Here is a 17,893-nt window from a genome sequence, read left to right as displayed (position 1 = left end):
TCGGAGGAGTATAGGAACTAACATTGTGACACGTACTGTGTGGCTACGGTACTAAAGAATATAGCCACCCCCTCTCTTCCCGTGGCTGTCGTAAGAGGCGACTAAGGGATAACACAGTTCCACTACCACCTTGGAACTTAAAAAGCCTACCGGTGGATACCGGGATAACCATCCAACTGCTGGCTTTGAAATACACAGGCCGAAAACGGGCAGCAGCGTCTTCGGTGCGACAAAGCCAGCCCTGCGGTCACCAACCCGCCTGCCCAGCGTGGTGACCATGGCCAAAACACATGAGTTCACGTTATTTTTAGCGTAAACTTGTGGAGGCCTATGTCCAGCAGTGGACTGTATAGGCTGTAATGATGATTGTGACACGAGAATTTTATATATAAGATTATATTATTTAATAACATCAATAAAATTAGTAATATTAAACCTGTAAAACTAACTAAAAGATTAATTTAAATAAATAGCTATGAGCCCGGATAGCTCAGTCGGTAGAGCATTGGACTTTTAATCCAAGGGTCCAGGGTTCAAGTCCCTGTTCGGGCGGCTCTTCTTTTAACGGAAATTTAGTTAATTTAGAAGCTGGTACGCTTTAAAACAGTTTTTTTTTAAATGTTTGTCTGTAAAAAGACGGAAAGTAATTTACTGCTATATTTATGTTACATCAAACTTTAATTTCTATGGAATTTTCCACAAGAGTATGTATTTTTTTTTATTTGTAGCCATTCTGCTTCGGAAAAATCATTTTTTTTTAGTAATCGAATGGGCTGTTCTTTTATTTTTATTTACATACTTATATATTTACATTAAACTAACGCAAAATATCACGTCATGCTCAATAGTTAGACTAATTTTATTTTATGGCTTACGATTTCATGCCGTTTTATAATCTCAACTTAAAGTTGCGATAATGTATCACAGGAGTTCTCTGAATATCATTATTCACTGAAAAATATTTTCAGGTCTATCCTAACTACTCTACGTCTTTGGAAGGTAAATGCAGAATTAGGGGTTCCACAAGGCTCGTGTCTAGACCTAGTACTGTTTATTGTATTCAAAAATGATTTAGATAAATATTTTAATCTGTTAAAACTTTGTTCGTTGAAATTAGCTAGCTAGCGTTTCTACCAGAGCTTCACGACAACCAGTAACCAAAATAGTTCAGGAAGTAGTTGACTTATGTTACTTTAAGAAAAACAATTTGCTTTATATTCTTTTATAATTTTATATAAATGCATAAACGAATAATAAATACACAGACACCCGATAGGGAACGTTCCACGTAGTAGGGAATATATCCGCCAACTCGCAGTGGAGTAGCGTGGTGGACTTAGCTCCGATCTTTTTCACCTGGAGAAAGAAGCTTATCCCCAGCAGTGAGATATTATAGACTGAATCTTGATTGTCGTTTTAGCTCAATATGAGTTATAAAAGTAGCTTTGGTTAAGGATAAATTAAGGGATAGGTTATTATGATGCAGTTATAAGATAATAATAATAATGTGCCAAGAATGTAAGGTGAAAGTGTCAGTAGAGACTTAGTAAGCAAAAGATGAATAGATTACATCAAAGGTTTAGTGGTTAAAAAGAGAGTGGATAACCGCTTATAAAACACACTAAAAGAAAATAATTCAAAGGGAATAATTAAATTACTAAAGGGAATAATAATAAAAAAAAAACTACAACACAAAATGTAATCACTTTATTAAACATTTTCAACTTAAACATCGATACGAATAATTATTAAGAAAATTTAAATAAATCAAACGATTTGTGCATATTGCTTTTACAATAACAGTATTTATTCAAATGTGGGTGTGTTTTACTCACACATGCAGGTTCATCGCCGTATCTGTAAAAGAAATAGAAAGTGAATGGTGATTTCAAGTGAATGGTGATTTCATAAACTGGTACAAAATTATAGTAAACAATTTTTTTTTCAATCTTGAGCTTATACGCAAATGAATTTTATTCAGTAAGTGCAGCGTAAATCTTACACGAGAAGCCAATAACATTTAACTACATCTCATCGAGAGATCAAAGTTGAAAAGAAAAATTAGTCGAAGAAAATCAAAATCCAAATAAAAGATTATGGTGTTAAATTTCTTTTTAAATCAAGGAAAACAAAAAAAGAACCTGGATATATTCGGTGCATGTTTGAGATAAGACTCATACTTATAAAACTGCTTATATAAATGTTCGCTTGATATTACTGAAAGCTATAGAAAAAACTTTGCTTACGCTGAAATTCTAGAAACATCTTTATCGGAAATGATAAATTTGTTCTCTTTTTCATTATATTGCAAAGAAGCTTCATATGCTGCACGACCGGGAGTCATTATAATCTGGAAAAATAATAAAAATTCCGTGCAATATTGCTTTGCGAGATTCCGAAACTCGGATTTCGGAATTTTGCAAAGTTTCGATTTATATTTTGCAATAGTAACTAATTTATTACAAGTTATATGTTAATCTTATAAATATCTATACGACTTAAACCTATTAGTTTTATAAATTTATGAAGAATTGTATGAATGTAATTATACCATAGCTTGGTAGTACACATTTGGTGTTTTGGACTCTCGTCGTGTCACCCATTCTATCAATTTTAATTTGCGTTCAACGCATACTTGACTGAAAATGAAAATTATAAAGTATTATTATTCATATTAACCTAAGCACGCTTTACTATTTTGTTTGTTGAAATTGGGCGAAAATTTAAAATTTCAATTCTCAAAAAAAAATTCGAATTTCAAAAAATTTCAATTTTCAAAAAAAAAATTCAGTTTACAAATCATAACTAATTTCGTGTTTTAACACGAAACTTTTTTTTTACTTTACAAGCCAATGAAAACTTTTGATTTTCACTATGTTTTAAGTATGAAACTAAAACTGCGCTCTATTAAATCATTAAAAAAAAACAATATTATATTTACAGTTGTAATAATAAAATAGTCTGTCCATTTCTACTAAATTTACTTTTTAAACACTTACCGCATTTCTTCAGTAACATTATTAATGTATTCTGTGAGAGAATCAGCAATTTTCTTATACATAGGATCTTTTCGATCCACATTGTACCATCTCGCGTTGAGACAGACACACCAGTGAGGCAATACCGCCGCTTCATCACACGTACGTGTTTTGGGTATCTAACATTATTGAATATCTTTAACATACACAAATAGTCCGTCTGTTTTTAAAATAAGCAACTTAATGCTTGTATCATAGGTGACAGACGACTTATATAGCTCATTTTTTGTAATATGTACGATTTTATTTTTGTGTTACCCACACATTTGGAATTCTAAACATTTTTGAATATCATATCAAAAATTTACCGCTCCAGCGGGGATCGAACCCAATCCGTCGAGCAGGGATCATGTTTTGTAGTGATTATTCTTTACGCACGCTTGACTTGGGGAGTAAGCTGGTGATAGCGTGACGAGAGCTTTACGAAAAGTGTGATCGGGCGGGGCGAACGGAAGTTGAGAGGGAGATATAAGTTAGTGAAGATAGAAAGAGAGACATTTACGTTTCGAAGTTTTACTTCAGTCGTGTGGGCTAAAGCACACTCGTTGTTGATGTGAAACGTCAATAGGCGAGGGGTAAACCTGATTGTTGGCGTGGCGATAAAGGCCATGGCGACGCATCGCCACGCTATATGATGGAATATATGTACTTGTACTATATAATGATTAAATTGTCGCGATTTTAAAGAAATTTTTGAATTAAAAATTTGTGTATAAATAAAATAAATGTTTATTAAATGTTTCACAGCTGCCAGCCGTCACGTGACAGCTCAAAATTTTTTTGACGTACGCCTATATTACACATTAAAATAAATACATATATACACCCAGACCCAGGTGACAATTGAACCCACAAAACATTATATAGAGATAGTTCAGTCGGTAGAGCATTTGGCGTTTAATCCAAGGGTCCAGGATTCAAATACCTATCCAGGCGGCATCTTCTTTTAGATAATAAATAACAGGCAAAAAACTTTTTTTTTTTGCACTAAAACATTAAAACTAAAAAATCTATCAGATAAAGTAAAACGTTTACTGACTAATTATTTAAAAACTAATTTTTGAATATCACACTTTCCAAAAGTAATTTTAACACAACAAACAACTATCAAATAACACAAATTACCGTTTCTAAAAGACTCAACCCTCTCAAAATCTTCGAGTTGGGTACAACAAAATCACTAGCCAGCCTTTTCAGACCCATCGCATCTAATATTGTCGTGTGTATATCAAATGGTGTCGTTAGGACATCACTGTTAGATTTTAGATTGTCTAGTGCATCTGGACGCTGTTTCTTTAGACTTTCAGGTAGTATAATAGACATAAACGCCATCCTTTCTTCAATTTTACCTTGATACGTTGCACGCATTGGTGAAAATCTTAAATTAAAATTTAGATTTATTGTTACTAAGTGATAATCTACTGTCGTTTTTTTTTGGGCTTAAATATGATAATTTTGTTGGTGAAGATATTTGGGATGTATATTGTAATATAAACATATTATAATAATTAAAAAAAAAAATAACTGGATCATCAAGATTTTCAGACAAATGTATAAACATTGTTGTATCTAAATGTAGATATTTATTTATACAAAAACGATTAGCATCTAGTATTAATAATACTATTTGAAATAATTATTCTACTAAAAAAAAGCTATAATATCATTTACCTAGGTCCATGATCACCCATAACGATAAGCAAAGTGTCTTCCAATTTTTTACTTCCTTTCAAATCACGGAGAAAATCAACGACGTCTTCGTCGGCCGTTGAGATGCGATTAAAATCGTCATGAGATATATCAGCAATGAACGTGAAGCAAAAACGTTTGCTTTTTAAATTCATGAACTGAAATGTTTTAAGCAAAAGTTAAAGCCAGTACAGAAGTATCAATGCAAAAATATTAAAAAGGCTTATAAGAAGAAATCTCGGACAATTCAACTATTTCAGAAACTTAATGTTTAGGGTTTATATAAATTTTCTTAGACAATTAAAATTTTTATTACTTAGATAGCTGTGCATAATGGGAGGCATTTGTTTGTTGGCTTAAAATTTATGACAATAAGTGAATTAATCCAAAGAAAACTTTTGGTGCTATGTTACGCTAAAAGTTATTCTACATGTACAATAGAACTTATTGCATTAATAGCTAAAAAAATTGGATCTAATTTCCGTAAATAAATCTACAAGGCACTGTTGGGGCCAAACGACCTGTGCCCGTTGTGGTTTGGGAAAACTAGATGCCCGAATGCTGGTTGAATAAGTAGACTGAATAGTATTTTTTAAACATTTTTTAATATCATATCAAAAATTGACCGTTTCAGCGGGGATCGAACCTGCGTCTCCATGTGACCGTGTCGGCGCTCTAGCCAATTAAGCTATGGAACGATGTACCCGCTAGAGCGAAATTTTTGATATGATGATTTTATATTCGGTCTAAGCGACCGTGGCGCCGTCTATAGTGAGTTCTTTACAGAAACCCGTAACTATTCAAAGTTTCATATTACAATGAAAATCTATCAAGTATTTTTTTTTACTTATATCTCTCTCTCAACTTTCGTTCGCCTCCCCCGATCATACCATTCGTAACGCTCTCGTCACGCATTCACCAGCTTACTCCCCAAGTCAAGCGTGCATAAAGAAGTTTTACTTCAAAAATAACAGGCACCATTTACCCCATACTTTTCCCATTTCTAACACCACTAACCTGCCCGGTTAAATTCAGCAAGAGCAGATACTGCGGTTTCGCTCCAATACAATATCTATATTTGATGCCGTTCCACCATTTCGAACCTTCTTTAGATTCTTCCATCAGAAACGACCTTAAATAATGGTCAGTTGGTTGCCTACGGAACCCATTGTAACGGTACTGAAATGATCCTATCCATGGCATATCTTCATAGTACGCCGTTTGATAACTAGAAGTATGAAATAAGAAATTTATTTAAAACATCATTTATTTATGTATAAACGTTTCTCAGGATTTAACTCAACTTACAAGAAAATACTGTCTCTACTTATGTCAAATCTACTAACGCACAATTTAGATCATTCATTCAAAATCAAAATCAACAATAGCTTTATTTAAATGGGCTTCAAAAGCAGCTTCGAATCGTGGTTTTTCAAATAAAATTATTAATTATGGTTAAAAGTGAAGCTATCACCGATCCGGAATGTAGATTCTGCAGAGAAGAATCGGCAAAAATTCCGTAGTTACAGTTGAAAAAAAATCATGTGTTTAAGTTCAGTTACATATTCATCATTTTCATTCAACATTCATTATTGTACAACTGTTCTGGTACAGTGGTACGAGCCTAAACAGCGCCGGTTGTAGGTTCGAGAGCAGAAAGCCTTTTCCAATCAGTACCATGCTACAGGCCGAATCTATTCCATTAATTAATTACACATAAGAAACCGAAATAAGCCGTTAAGCCGTCGGTCCCGGTTGTTATCATGTACACCTGATAGCGTATCATCGATATCGTTACTCATAGTAGGGAATATATCCGCCAACCCATATTGGAGCAGCGTGGTGGATTAAGCTCTGATCCTTCTCCTACATGGGGAAAGAGGCCCAACAGTGAGATATTACAGGCTGAAGCGAACCGAAATAGACATGTTTATACAACATCAGCTTATTTTCCTACTAGTTTGCCAGCCATAACATAAAAATTACTAAAGGTCATTTGTTACCCATCCTGCTTCGCAGTGTGGAAGATAAATAAATCCGGATCGAGATATATGTGTTTGGAGAATCTCTGTCGTGCGTACGGATGCTGTAATTCCGTTCTTCCGGAAAGTATTGGGAAGAGAGCGTCTGGGGTCCCATCGCCTACTATGTTGTACCTGTATCGGTGATTGGATAATAACATATTTGTAAATAGCTTTTCGATGTTTTTGTTAATAGATATTGTTTGAAAAGATACTGCTTAGTGAATCTTTTGTAAGCCACTTTTTACATGTTTTTGCTAGTAGGCGATTAGTTGAAATTTTTACTTGGTTTCTAATTTTTCTTTATACTAAATTATTGTTGGACCGACGATCTACGTAAGATTGCCGGTGTAGGCTGGATGAGGATTGCGGAAAACCGGGATGTCTGGCGCGAACTTGGGGAGGCCTATGTCCAGCAGTGGACTGCAAAGGCTGAGCTGACTCAATTATTTCAATATTAATGCAGATAAAACAGAATCCGTATAAGTCGTTAATCTATACCTCTTGGTATTCAAATATGGACGTTGAACATATTTGGTTATTAAAAAAAAAAGCTGAATTTTCTCCTATGGTGCCTATATTCCAAAACAATCTGTATATTTCAGTTTATACTATTATTTTTAATTATTAATTTTTTTTCTTGACATAATTTTTTTATTTGTAATGGTTTTCAAAATTGAACAATAATGTAATGATATAATTTTCGTTCCAATAAATTCAAGTGAGAAATTTAGCAAAGTATCTGCATCATCATCATCATTAAATTTTACAAATATTGACCCTACGGAATATTGCAAAGTTGCAAGTAGTTTTTTTTCCAATTAATATTTTAGACAACAAATCTCGCATTAAAATCTTACCCTGTAAGAACAATTCCTTGTAATTCCTGTGTTATATATTTGTAGCTTTTTGGCATTTTCCGAATAAATCCGTATCGTGAAGTTGAATCAAAGCCCAGTATTAAAATATTAAGACTCTTTTCTCTACCAGTCGGTGAAGGAGGATTTGTTATGGGTCGTATTCCAGATTTGTATCCGTGCCATCGCTTTGATAATAAACCTAAACTGAATATCCAAATATAAACGTGCTAGAACTATTTATTAAGCCTGACCTAAATATGCATATTGTTAAGGACACACAAAGAAACTAGCGCCATCTAGCGGCAACTGTTGAAACCACACAAAGACAGCGATAACATGAAACTCTCTACTCAATACTAGATGGCGTTAGAGGAACTACTGTGGAACTATGTAGAAGTATAGTCTCGAACACCGGGTACATGGGCGAACTTTCCAGAATGGTCTGGGCCTCGTGTCGGCCGATATAAATGGCCGCAGGTAGGCGAGCGAATACAGTTCAGTTTGAGCGATCTTCGAGGCGACTTCAAGAGTGAAAACTAGTGATACCAGCGAAACCTACGACATTGGCTACGACTGAGGACATCGTGAGTGCTTAGTGTTTGAACTTAGTGCTTAGTGTTTGAACCTAGTGCTTTGTGTTGGACCTAGTGTTAGTGAAAAAAGTCTTGAAAAGAGTCAGCAGGTCTTTCTCTCCAAATCCTTCGAACCCTAACACGTAACAACTGGTGTCGGAAGTGAGATTTGGAGATGCCATTGACTCCGAGAGAAGACTTCAAGGGCGTCAGGACAAGGGCACAACGAGCTGCGGAGGCCACACCCACTGGGGACCAAGCTCCGCCCACCGTAGGCCAAGCCCCGCCCACTGACCCCACCTATCATGCCCCGCCCACTGACCACGCCCCCGGGCCCCACCCACTCGGGCTCAGGCCCCGCCCACTCTGAGTCAGGCCCCGCCCACTCAGGCTCAGGCCCCGCCCACGTTGTCTCAAGCTCCGCCCACCGGACCCGCCCACCTTACCACGCCCACCAGTGACACCGCAACTTCTACAGACTCTCAAGTGGCTCTTCAATTAGGAAGCTTAATTAAATTAATGGAGCTGCAAAGGGCTGAAATTCGTACTTTACAAGAATCACAAGAGCAACAAAAGGCTGAAATTCGTGGTGCTTTGCAAGAATCACAAGAACAGCAAAGGGTTGAAATTCGTAGTGCTTTGCAAGAATCACAAGAGCAAACAAGTTTCAAATTGCAAGAATCACAAGAGCAACAAAAGGCTGAAATTCGTGGTGCTTTACAAGAATTACAAGAGCAACAAAAAGAGCTCCAAGAAAAAACGCTTTGTGCTGTAAAAGATGTTAGTGACGCGGTGACTAAGCTTCGAAAAGATGTCGACGTAGTGGAAGAACGAGTTACCGGGTTAGGATTGGATCTTGAAAATGTGAAAACCGGCCTCACTGAACTACAGAAGAGAGTAGTACGCCTTGAAACCATGAGAATTGCGATGTCTAATGGAACTACCGGCCGTGCGTTGCCGTGGGGCAAGGAGCAAAAGTGAAAGTGCCTCCATACGACGGCACTACTTCGTGGAACGCTTATCGTCGACAATTCCAGACTGTTGCTACTGCCAACGGATGGACGGAAGAACAATGCCTGACCGCTCTCACTGTTGCACTCAGGGGGCAAGCTTTGTTGGTTCTGGAAGCACTGCCACATACAGGAAACGGGTTCCAAGGCTTGCTGGAGGCACTTGAATCCCGATACGGGGATCGAAATCTGGAGCACGTGTTCCGTGCCCAACTGCGTGACAGAGTTCAACGCCCAGGAGAAGGACTACAACAATGGGCGTTGGAAATCGAAAAACTCGTTAGGAAATCATACCCAGGAGCCGATACCAAGATGGTAAACACGAATATTGTTCAAGCATTTGTCGACGGAATCAAAGACCTGGAGGTCAGAGCTGCAGTGAGGCTTCGTCACCACACCTCGTTAAAGGAAGCATTGGCGCATGCTTTGGAGGTCGACGCTGTTCGCCATGATATACGGCATAAGATCCGCGAGGTTTCTGAGGAAGTTAAGGTAGTTAAAGCTCCTACGAAGAAAAGTTCTGGAGTCATGTGCTACAAGTGTGGCGAGAGGGGCCATCTTCAGCTCAACTGTCCGCAGAAGAAGACCCAGATAGCACGGATGAAAAGGATAGAGGAAGAAATAGAGGAGCTGAAGAAGCAAGCTTCGCCTCCTGCCCGGGATCAGGAGTATGACTTCAAGACGAAACACCGCAGCGGAAAGTTGTATGGGAATGCCGACGCACTCTCACGAAGGTAGTGTTCGGAAGTCTGCAAACATTGTGTTAAGCAAGAATCTAATGAAGTCACATTAAAGCTAACAAGAACAAGTCCTTTGGGTATCTGGGAGAATGATGCTATGAGGGAAGCTCAAGAAAAAGATGACGACCTTCGGCACATCATCACATGGAAGAAACGGGGTGACGTAAAACCAATCTGGAGTGAGGTTGCACCCACTGGCGCTGTCACTAAGGCGTACTGGGCTAAGGCGTACTCCCCCTTGACCTTCGGATCCGAGAAGCGGCCATACTTTTCAAGACCAAGAAAGGTCACTGCGAGGACTTTCTTCCGCCAGGTAGAGAGCTGGAGCGCAAGGTGGGCCCGATGCAAAATCCCCATCCATCTCTACTCATGACAACCGAGTACGATTGCTTGGAGAGTCTGAATCCTGAAGACATGGAAAAACACCACATCGTCGGCTCACTCATCTACACTGACGGTAGCAAAATCGAGGGCAAAGTAGGAGCTGCCCTAACCTGGTGGGACAAAAGTAGGGAACTCAGATACTCCACATTCCGGCTAGAACCGCACAATACCGTCTTCCAATCGGAGATGTACGCACTCTTTCGAGCTGTGGACATGGCAAGAAAGTCGAAGGAGGGCTCTATTAACATCTTGAGCGACTCTAGATCGTCACTCGATCTACTTAGGAGTCCTTCGGCAACTCACCCTCTGGCCATTGAGATGAAGAGTTGCATCAGGCAGATCCATGAGGAAAATAGGACAGTGCGGTTCTTTTGGTTGAAGGCTCACGTGGGAACACCGGGCAATGAAAGAGCGGACGAATTGGCCAAAAAGGCGGCCCTTACTAAGAAAAAAGCCCCTGACTACGATAAAGTACCTATATCGTACGTCAGACGGCTGATACGGGAAGAGACCGTCAGATTGTGGCAGGATAGATACAATTCTTCGGAAACTGGATCGGTTACGAAAATATTCCTACCAGATGCAAAGACCGCTTGCAAACTGGTAAGGAAATCGGCTCTTACACCTGTCGACACACAGATTCTGACCGGCCACGGAGGATTTGCGGCGTATCTTCACAGATTCCACCTCCGAGACGGTCCTTCGTGTATTTGCGATCCGGATTGCGAGGAGACGATTCTACATATCATATTGGAATGCCCGAGATTTAGCAAAGAGAGACTGGATTTGGAAATAAAACTCCAGAAGAGACTAGAGCAATCTTCGTTCCACACCATCATGGAGAACGATGTCGAAAGGGCTGTCTTCCTCGCATTCGCAAGAAGCGCCGCATCAAGGGCTGCCAAAAGAAATGGCTCAACCGCTCTACCTCTAGCTGTGACATCCGTACCACAGACCACACACACAGTCACCGCAAATACAAATACAATTACACATACACAAACACAACAAACAGATCGGTCGACTACCGTGCCTGCCATTCAGTGCCCACAACCCCGAACGCTGCTGGGCCACATCACCCAGACCATCCGGTCTCCTCTGCTGAAGATTATACAGAGGAGGGCCAATCAAAACGCACCTCCGGAATCACCTGCTCCGAGCAAGACGATAGAGTCCCTACTTGGAGAAGGCAACCGTAGCGGAGAAGTTGGCATAAGCACCAAATGCATAGCCCTCTTCATGGACAATGAAGCGGAGAGATTGGGAGTAAGTTTCTGTCGCTTCGAGGGGCGGGATCGACTGGTGGTTTCCCCGGTGGTTTGCTGTTAAAAGGTAGCACAGAAAAAACAAGCGTTAAAAAATCAAAGATCGATAAGCTTGCGCAAAAATACGGGGACGACTCTACCTGCCGTCTGGTGCAATTGCACAATAAAGCGATAGTGCTATTCGAGTGGGGGGAGAAGTCAGCCTTTGCGCAGGCCAGCTCGTGGCTGCAACAGCTGGGTGAATCCTCCGGGGGTGTCCCTGGAAAAATCAGCGTGGACTCTATGAGAGTTGGTTACGATAGAGGTGGCGTATCGGATAGATACGGCTGCCTACTAGCGTCAAGACACCACCAAATCATAGCCTATGAGGACAGGGGGGAGGATCTGGGCTACTTAAAGCCCAGATCACAACCACTTTCACCCCCTGCATGGCCGACTCTCGAGGAGACTGCTCTCAGTGGCTCGGAGCGACTGCAACAAAAGGCTGAGGCGAAAAAGATAATGGAGGGACGACGCGACCCCGAAGACAATACTCAAAAGGCGAAGCCCAGACTGGTGGCGATAGCAAAGTTCGTCCAGGCTACCATCTCCCCCAAAAGAGGTAAACGACTGTCCCACCTTTCCCCAAAATTGGCGGAAACGAGTGAGCTGCAAATGAAAGCAATAAGCAGATTTATCAAGGACGAAAGTCCGAGGTACTCTCAAGCACCATCAGCCACTCGAACGAGGGCCGACACGGGGCAAGTAACACCACCCAGACTTCGACCAGCATCCACACCACTACAGCATGCGGAAAATGCGCTGATCGAGTTCCTGGCCATAACAAATGCTAACCGCGAGGTAAGCCTGGCCATATGCAAGAAAATCCTGCAGACCTACCAGTACAACCATGAAAAGTTGCTGGAGGTGGAACTCGAAGAAGCCGAAGCAGCCATTTATAATAACGACACACGGCAAGTCCTCAAGGGCAACATGTCGGGAAGATATATGGCTGCATACAACATCACGTCAGGCTTCGTGGACGCAGTCGAGGACGAGGGACAGAACGACGAAATTCAGACCTTTCACACACCGAAAGGGGACCCGTTGGTGGTGGTGGCCAAGTGCACGAGAGTGATGCTGGGTGATAGGGTGCTCGGGATGGCTAAAACCATCATGAGTGACCCGGACGCCGAAGGCGCTTTCGGGGCTTGGAGGCTACCGCAACTGAGATGGACAAACGGGGTACCCGGATGCGGCAAGACAACTCACATAGTCGGGAACTTCGATGAGGACGGCGAAGTCGTAGTCACAACCACGATCGAGGCAGCGAAAGATCTTAAAGAGAAGTTGGCGCACCGCTATGGCAATAAGGCCAAAACGAAGGTGCGCACAATGGCGTCCATACTGGCAAATGGTTTTCGTGAGGGCGTTAAGATAAGCCGATTAACGGTAGACGAAGCCCTTATGAACCATTTCGGAGCCATAGTCATGGCTGCCCGGCTATCGGCAGCAGAAGAGGTGGTCCTCATCGGAGACGTAAACCAGCTGCCGTACATCGACAGGGAAAACCTGTTCGAGATGCGGTACAGCAGACCTTACCTGACAGTAGGCATCTCATGCGAGCTGTACTGCACGCATCGAAACCCAAAAGACGTTGCTTTCGCCATCAGTGAGGTGTACGACGGGATCTACAGCTCGAGCCCGATCATCCACTCGTTGCGCATGGAAGGATTCACCGACTCACGAATACCAGCAGAACAGGACCGGACCCTGTACCTGACTTTCACGCAAGAGGAGAAGAAGGCGTTGATAGGTCGGGGATACGGAGCTGGGGAGGGGTCGAGAATTCTGACCATTCATGAGGCGCAGGGACAGACGAGTGAAAACGTCATTGTTATCCAGACGAGGGCGGAGAGGCTTCGAATCCATGATAGTGTCTCGCACGCGGTGGTCGCGGTGACTAGACACACTAACACCTGTGTCTATTACACCGACGACAAGGACGACGCAATTGGCTACTTCGTCAGAAGGGCGGTGGAGGCTAACCGTAGGCAGATTCTCGAGCACAGCCTCAAAATGGCGATCCATAATAGGGATGCGAATGTTATTGAGGATGTGCTCGCGAAACTGGCGGCGGGCGCTAGTTTAGAAAAATGAGAGTGGCCGTCGACAATGCGGTAAATTAACAATGTAAATTATAAAGCATGTAGTGCATTATAAAATTAATGGAGCATGTAAGAAAAAAAAAAAAAAAAAATTGACGTAAGTGATTATTCTAGTAATTGTTATTTAATTTAATTCTAATAATTATTCTAATTATTATTATTATATAATTATATATATATCTCTCACGGTCAGTTCTGGACTCACTACGAAATAGAGAAAATAAGCTTTAGTTCGTAATTCGAATGCAATGTTGAAAATAATACGCCTCAATACTTGAAAATTAAAATTTAAATAAAAAAAAGGCAGGGCACTCAAGAGCCTATGGATGTTAAAATTTAAATAAAAAAAAAAAAAAAAAAGGCGTACTGGGCTCAATGGGACAGTCTGATACTTCAAAACGGAATACTCTACCGGAAATGGGAGAAGACTAACGGCAGAGAGTTCCACCTTCAGATAATTATCCCAAGAACGAGAGTACCAGATGTTCTCCGTGAAATACATGATGGCGTATCAGGAGGTCATCTAGGTGTCAAGAGGACGTTAACAAAAGTGCCAGAACGATTCTACTGGTTGCATTGTCGAGATGATGTACAGGATTGGTGCCGCAAATGTACTACTTGCGCTGCTGTAAAAGGACCACAGACCAGGAGCCGTGGGAATCTGCGGTTGTATAACGTCGGTGCACCGTGGGAACGAATTGCAGTTGACGTAGCGGGGCCATTTCCTATAACGAAATCGGGAAACAAGTATTTTATGGTCGTCATGGACTACTTCACCAAATGGCCCGAAGTGTTCGCCATACCAAAACAAGAAGCTACAACAGTCGCTTCTAAGTTCGTCGAAGAAGTGATATGTCGCTTTGGCGTGCCTCTAGAAATCCATTCCGATCAGGGCAGGAACTTCGAATCGCAAGTATTCCAGGAAGTGTGCAGAATTTTGGGCATGCATAAGACGAGGACCACCGCGTACCATCCACAGTCTGATGGAATGGTTGAGAGATTTAACCAGACCCTTGAGAGGCATTTGGCGAAATTGGTAGACGACAAACAAAAAGATTGGGACAAGTATATACCACTCTTCCTTCTGTCGTACCGAACCGCCGAGCATGAAAGCATAAAAGCTACCCCGGCGTATGTCAATTACGGTAGAGAATTACGAATACCAGTAGACCTATTGACTGGAGGGGCACCGGAGGGACCAAATACCGTACAAGACTATGTCAGCGATTTAAGGGAAAAAATGCGCTATATACACGCCTTGGTTCGGGAAAATGGGTTACATTCAAGCGATAACATGAAACTCTCTACTCAATACTAGATGGCGTTAGAGGAACTACTGTGGAACTATGTAGAAGTATAGTCTCGAACACCGGGTACATGGGCGAACTTTCCAGAATGGTCTGGGCCTCGTGTCGGCCGATATAAATAGCCGCAGGTAGGCGAGGGAATACAGTTCAGTTTGAGCGATCTTCGAGGCGACTTCAAGAGTGAAAACTAGTGATACCAGCGAAACCTACGACATTGGCTACGACTGAGGACATCGTGAGTGCTTAGTGTTTGAACTTAGTGCTTAGTGTTTGAACCTAGTGCTTTGTGTTGGACCTAGTGTTAGTGAATAAAGTCTTGAAAAGAGTCAGCAGGTCTTTCTCTCCAAATCCTTCGAACCCTAACACGTAACAATATTTTAAACGGCAATAAGGTTGATTAAAATTGTAATAAAATGACCAGTTTTAATTAGTATGGAAAAATTATAATAAATAATACAAAGAGTTTTTATTGTTATAAAAAGTGAGACGCATAATATTTATATAGGTACTATACTATACTCGCGATCCCAGGAGCTCTGGTCACCTTATTCACTATAAGATCACAACAATACTTAAAATCAGTATTATTTAGCTGTGATCAGCTATAAGGTCGAGGTGCTTCCCCAGTCGGGCTGCTCCAGATTTTGAACAAGGTATTTCCTGCTGTGTCCTATCTCAGATTAAGATATCGATTGATGAACACTTACTAAATTTGAAATACATTTTGCAGTTAAGCATTAATTAAGCATCTTTTGGCTATTTAAAGTCACGTTTTAGTCTAGATTATTTATTATTTAGAACTTCTTACCCGTGTCTATCATATCCAAAGCAAGAAACTTTAAAAAAGTCGCTCGTATTTAAGAAATACTTGTTGTCGTCATAAATAGTTACCGCAGGAGCTATGACGTAGTTGTGTTCGTTCACGTATATAATGTCTTTATAGTGGCATTTGATGTTTTTATATTTGTGAAGAATATGTTTTGTTACTTGACATTCGGACATCTGCAAATTTGCGGAATAAACGTTATTGTTATTTTGTACATTTTTTTTTTGTTCTCCTTTATAACCAGTTCCTATTTTTTATTATTATATAAAACATGTTTCATTGGCCTTTCTGATGATGTTGATGATAACGAGTAGAAATTATTATTAAACAGAAAATAATTAACTGGATATTGTCAAAATAAAAGGATGATATTAATTAAAAAATATTGGACCATCTTCGACTTCCCTTTCCTTATCTCCCAAATTAATCCCCCTATTTAACTGTCTCACATTACACTATGGTCACAAGTAACAGTCAGAAATCAGAGTCCCATACAATCAAAAGTGTAGTATAGATACCGTGAAAGCTTAAAAACTTATATAATTAAAGAAGAAAATAAAATTATATCATACATCGCATTCGACCCAGTCTTCACCATCGCAGGCAACTTTTGGCATATTCTTGTCATATTTCATCGCTACTTCCGAAAATGGATTCAGGATTGGAAACTGACATCCTGTATCGGAATATATTTGGGAATTGCGTGCGTAGCTAGAAATGATTTGGATATATTAATAATGTCCTTTAGATTAAACTTAGTGAAAACAGCGTTGAACATTCAACGACCCCCAGTAGTAAAGTGAATACTTTGTTGAGTGGTGAGGACTATTCTGTGAGTTAAGACATGACCTTACAGCATATAATATTAGTTCTGGGTAGAACTGAAAGCCGTAGATAATGGACGAAATTGCTATTAGGGGTCGTTGCTTTTTTGTATTTATTAATTTAAAAACTTACAAATGATTGTACTCTTCAATAATCTCACTATCAATGTGCCATTTCCAAACCAACAGCATTGCGAAAGTTACTAGAAATGTTGCAACCCCCATGCAGTAATAACTCTTTTTCAATCTGTATATCGTTCTCCTTAGCGTCATGACTAACTTAAATATATTTCATGTGATAATACTTATTATACGTAAATTAATAAAAATAAATATGTAATGTTAATTTATTTAATTCTTAATAGCTAGACAGCTAACAGTAAATGGATTCCGTAGCGTCGTGTCAACACACATTTAAAACAAAGTCAAAAAACCTGAAAAATCTGGGTATCTATTTTGTTCTAGTAGTATTTATTTATTTATTTTACACTTTATTGTACTCCAAACAAATAAAATAAGCAAGCAACATTTGCAATAATTTGTTGAAAAAAAAATGTACAAGAGGCGGCCTTATTGCTTAAGAGCAATCTCTTCCAGGCAACCTTAGGGCAAAGGAGATGATATATTGACGGTGTAGGTGTAGAGTATAATTTTATAATAAATAATATGAAGCAACTCAATAAATAGACATACATAGTAGTAGTAGTGTTTGGGCTTTTATTTTTATTTTTCAATTCCTACTATTACTTCAACCTCTCCCTTTAGGATATATCTTCTTCAAACTTTTTGACAATTGTTAATAAAACTTTTCTAATCCACTCTTCAAACACGTATTTTTAAACTTAAAGTTGATGCTTGACGTCAATACAGTTTATTTTAAAATAAATAAATTAATTTCATTTAAATAATTTTATTTACACACGGTATACCATGGGTTACCATAAATTGATCTAAGTTAGATTTGAAATTAATTTTGTAAATACGTTGTCAAATAATAATGACTATTTAATCATTAAATAGTAATAAAATATAACTACAACAAAAATATCGTTGCTTCTTACCTTCCAGAACGCTGGCATTAATGTCCATTTTATTTCCATATTTATATAATTAAATCTTTGTAGAACTTTGATGTAAAAATGAGTAAAAGTGACATTATTTTTTTTTTTCAAATTACCTAATATTTTCAGCCAGTACCTACTTTTATTTA

At 39.6% G+C, this 17,893-nt stretch overlaps 1 protein-coding gene and 1 non-coding gene across 2 annotated transcripts; one reads left to right on the top strand and one right to left on the bottom strand.

Annotated features, from left to right (window-relative positions):
• Positions 1-479: 479 nt before the first annotated feature.
• On the top strand, positions 480-552 carry Trnak-uuu. Its single transcript has one exon. It is a non-coding gene; the product is annotated as a tRNA-Lys (tRNA).
• Positions 553-1,692: 1,140 nt separating this feature from the next.
• LOC123667392 lies at positions 1,693-16,956 on the bottom strand. Its single transcript, XM_045601300.1, has 12 exons — positions 16,817-16,956; positions 16,432-16,570; positions 15,842-16,035; positions 7,609-7,812; positions 6,731-6,883; positions 5,745-5,955; positions 4,710-4,885; positions 4,164-4,416; positions 3,000-3,157; positions 2,552-2,639; positions 2,247-2,350; positions 1,693-1,857 (listed from the first exon to the last, which is right to left on the bottom strand). The coding sequence occupies exons 1-12, from the start codon at positions 16,954-16,956 to the stop codon at positions 1,749-1,751; spliced, it is 1,929 nt and encodes a 642-aa protein (XP_045457256.1). The 3' UTR covers positions 1,693-1,748.
• Positions 16,957-17,893: the final 937 nt, after the last annotated feature.

The sequence above is a fragment of the Melitaea cinxia genome, chromosome 28 (assembly GCF_905220565.1).
Source record: "Melitaea cinxia chromosome 28, ilMelCinx1.1, whole genome shotgun sequence".
Taxonomy (NCBI): domain Eukaryota; kingdom Metazoa; phylum Arthropoda; class Insecta; order Lepidoptera; family Nymphalidae; genus Melitaea; species Melitaea cinxia.
Note: the sequence above shows the minus strand (reverse complement) of the source record. Positions and strands in the feature narration are given on the sequence as shown.

Excerpts from the sequence above, each read along its gene's own strand:
- LOC123667392 (XM_045601300.1), bottom strand. The coding sequence starts at position 16,956 with ATGACGCTAAGGAGAACGATATACAGATTGAAAAAGAGTTATTACTGC. Across the intron at positions 4,886-5,744 it reads TGCTGAATTTAACCGGGCAG|TTCATGAATTTAAAAAGCAA; the intron begins GTTAGTGGTGTT and ends AAAACATTTCAG. Across the intron at positions 2,351-2,551 it reads ATGTGTACTACCAAGCTATG|ATTATAATGACTCCCGGTCG; the intron begins GTATAATTACAT and ends TTATTTTTCCAG.